General features: G+C 48.5%; 1 protein-coding gene across 1 annotated transcript; it reads left to right on the top strand.

Moving 5' to 3' along the window:
- Positions 1-240: 240 nt before the first annotated feature.
- On the top strand, positions 241-1,334 carry LOC108355377 (uncharacterized; the record flags this gene model as incomplete). Its single annotated transcript, XM_017606539.1, has 1 exon — positions 241-1,334. A coding segment is annotated over one exon (1,094 nt), but the record flags the coding sequence as incomplete, so codon positions are not given.
- Positions 1,335-1,913: the final 579 nt, after the last annotated feature.

Here is a 1,913-nt window from a genome sequence, read left to right as displayed (position 1 = left end):
CAAATTTGCAGTTTTGCTGCTTGCTTTCGATGCGGCTCGTGGACACGCCAGATGAACCAGCCGTGCTAGTTGTTGTTGGCATATTTGATGCCGACGCTGATGCCGTTGTTGCCGTTGGCTAGGCCACCCGTCGCCGCCGACGAAAGCTGCGCAAGCGTTGAGCCGGCACTCTGCTTTGCAACAACACCGCTTCTGTGAACGTTGCTATTGCTGTTGTTATTGCTGTTGCTGTTGCTGTTGCTGCAACAACAGCGACGCGGCTCAGCTGAATCCGTGCACAATTCACATAATTATTTGGCAGTAAGTAACAGCAATGGGACCAGCAACACCAACAGCAGCTGCAGCGCCAACGCCAATAATATCAAGCACCAGTCCGCCACTCAATATCGCACAGGATCGAACTTGGCAGCGCTCACCGCAAATGTGGCACGCGCCAGCGTTGCTTTGACGACGCCTACCAACAGCGCCGGCGCCTCCCCACAGCCCATGCAACGTCTACAGTATCAGAAGCAGCGCCAGCCAATGGTGGCCTCCGCTGCCGGCCACCAGACAGTGCACAATCATCGCTTCACCCCCGGCGGCAGCGGTGTCGGCGGGGGTGTGCCCAGCGGATTTCGACGTGCACGCACGCGCGCCATGTCTCCAGCAGTGATGAAAGGGCCGCTGAGCGGCACGCACACCAGCAGCAGCAGCAACAACAACAACGCCGTTGGGGGGCCTGTTGGTGGCATGCAAGTACACGCTTCACGCACTCTGCTATTGCCGCGCAGCGCCAATGTGCGCTCACATTCCGTTGATGCCATTTCACGTCATCGCCATGGCTATGACCCTGCCAATGCGCTCATACTCAAACACGAGGGCGGCGGCATTACCAGCAGCGGCGTGCATAGCGGCCACAGCGGCCACAGCTTGGGTGGCTCGATTGGGGTGTCGAGCAACATGGCTACAAATACCCGCATGATGAATTACAAATACACCAGCGGGGCGATGGGAGTAGGGGCAGGCAGCCCGGCCGCCGGCCAAGCCCTGCTGGTGCAACCTATTTCGAGTGTGACATTGTCGGCTAGCAATGCGACAGCTTCGCTGCCAGCCGCCACCACAGTGCTCAATACGGCAAGTGTCGGCGATGCCGCTGCTGCATTGGTAGCAGCAGCTGGTGGATCGCCGGTTATCGCTTCGGCCACCAACAGCCTGTACACCTTCTACCCAGCCGAAGGCAATCTGCAAGTGTGGCAGTCAGAGTGCGGCGACCTCACATACAAGTCGTCGCGAAATCAACACACGCACAAGGCGCCGGTCTGCTGGACACAATCTATACCAAGGCAAACGAGACGGTAANTTCCAAATACATGAATCAGTCAATATACTGACGAAACTATGGGTCAAATATAGTAAAACTACGTTTTAAGTTTTTCTCTCTGACGTCAGGATTTTTGAAAGGACGTTGTAGTTTCAAAGATATGAATAATTATGTAAAAACTTCATTCCAATATAGAAAAATAGAGAAATAATGAAAGAAAAAATTCTGTAGAATTAAAAACCATTAAAATTTTTGGTACACAAAATTTAATTTTAATTAATTTTATTTTTTAACCGAAAGTTAAAGTTAGCACAACGAAATTCGAGGATGCGGTCGAGTACATATTAGTCGTAAACATATAATTTTTTCGAAAATAAATATTTTAAAATGTCAAGGGTATTCAATGATAAAATGTTAAAAGGGCATTTTCAATACCTAACCGTCCGTATGCACAAATTCTACGGAATTTTCTCTTTAATTTGATAGTCATACTGTTTTTCTAAATTGCACCAAATTTTTTTTTAAATAATTGTTTGAAGTAAATACATATATTTTTCAAATTTCAAGGTCCTTTAAAAAATCCTGACCTCAAAGAAAAAAATAAATAAATAAA

This window comes from Rhagoletis zephyria, unplaced genomic scaffold, assembly GCF_001687245.7.
Source record: "Rhagoletis zephyria isolate East Lansing unplaced genomic scaffold, Rhagoletis_zephyria_1.1 Rzeph_scaffold_45039, whole genome shotgun sequence".
In the NCBI taxonomy this organism is placed as follows: Eukaryota; Metazoa; Arthropoda; class Insecta; order Diptera; family Tephritidae; genus Rhagoletis; species Rhagoletis zephyria.
The sequence above is the reverse complement of the archived record's forward strand: the minus strand, read 5'-3'. Positions and strand labels throughout refer to the sequence as shown.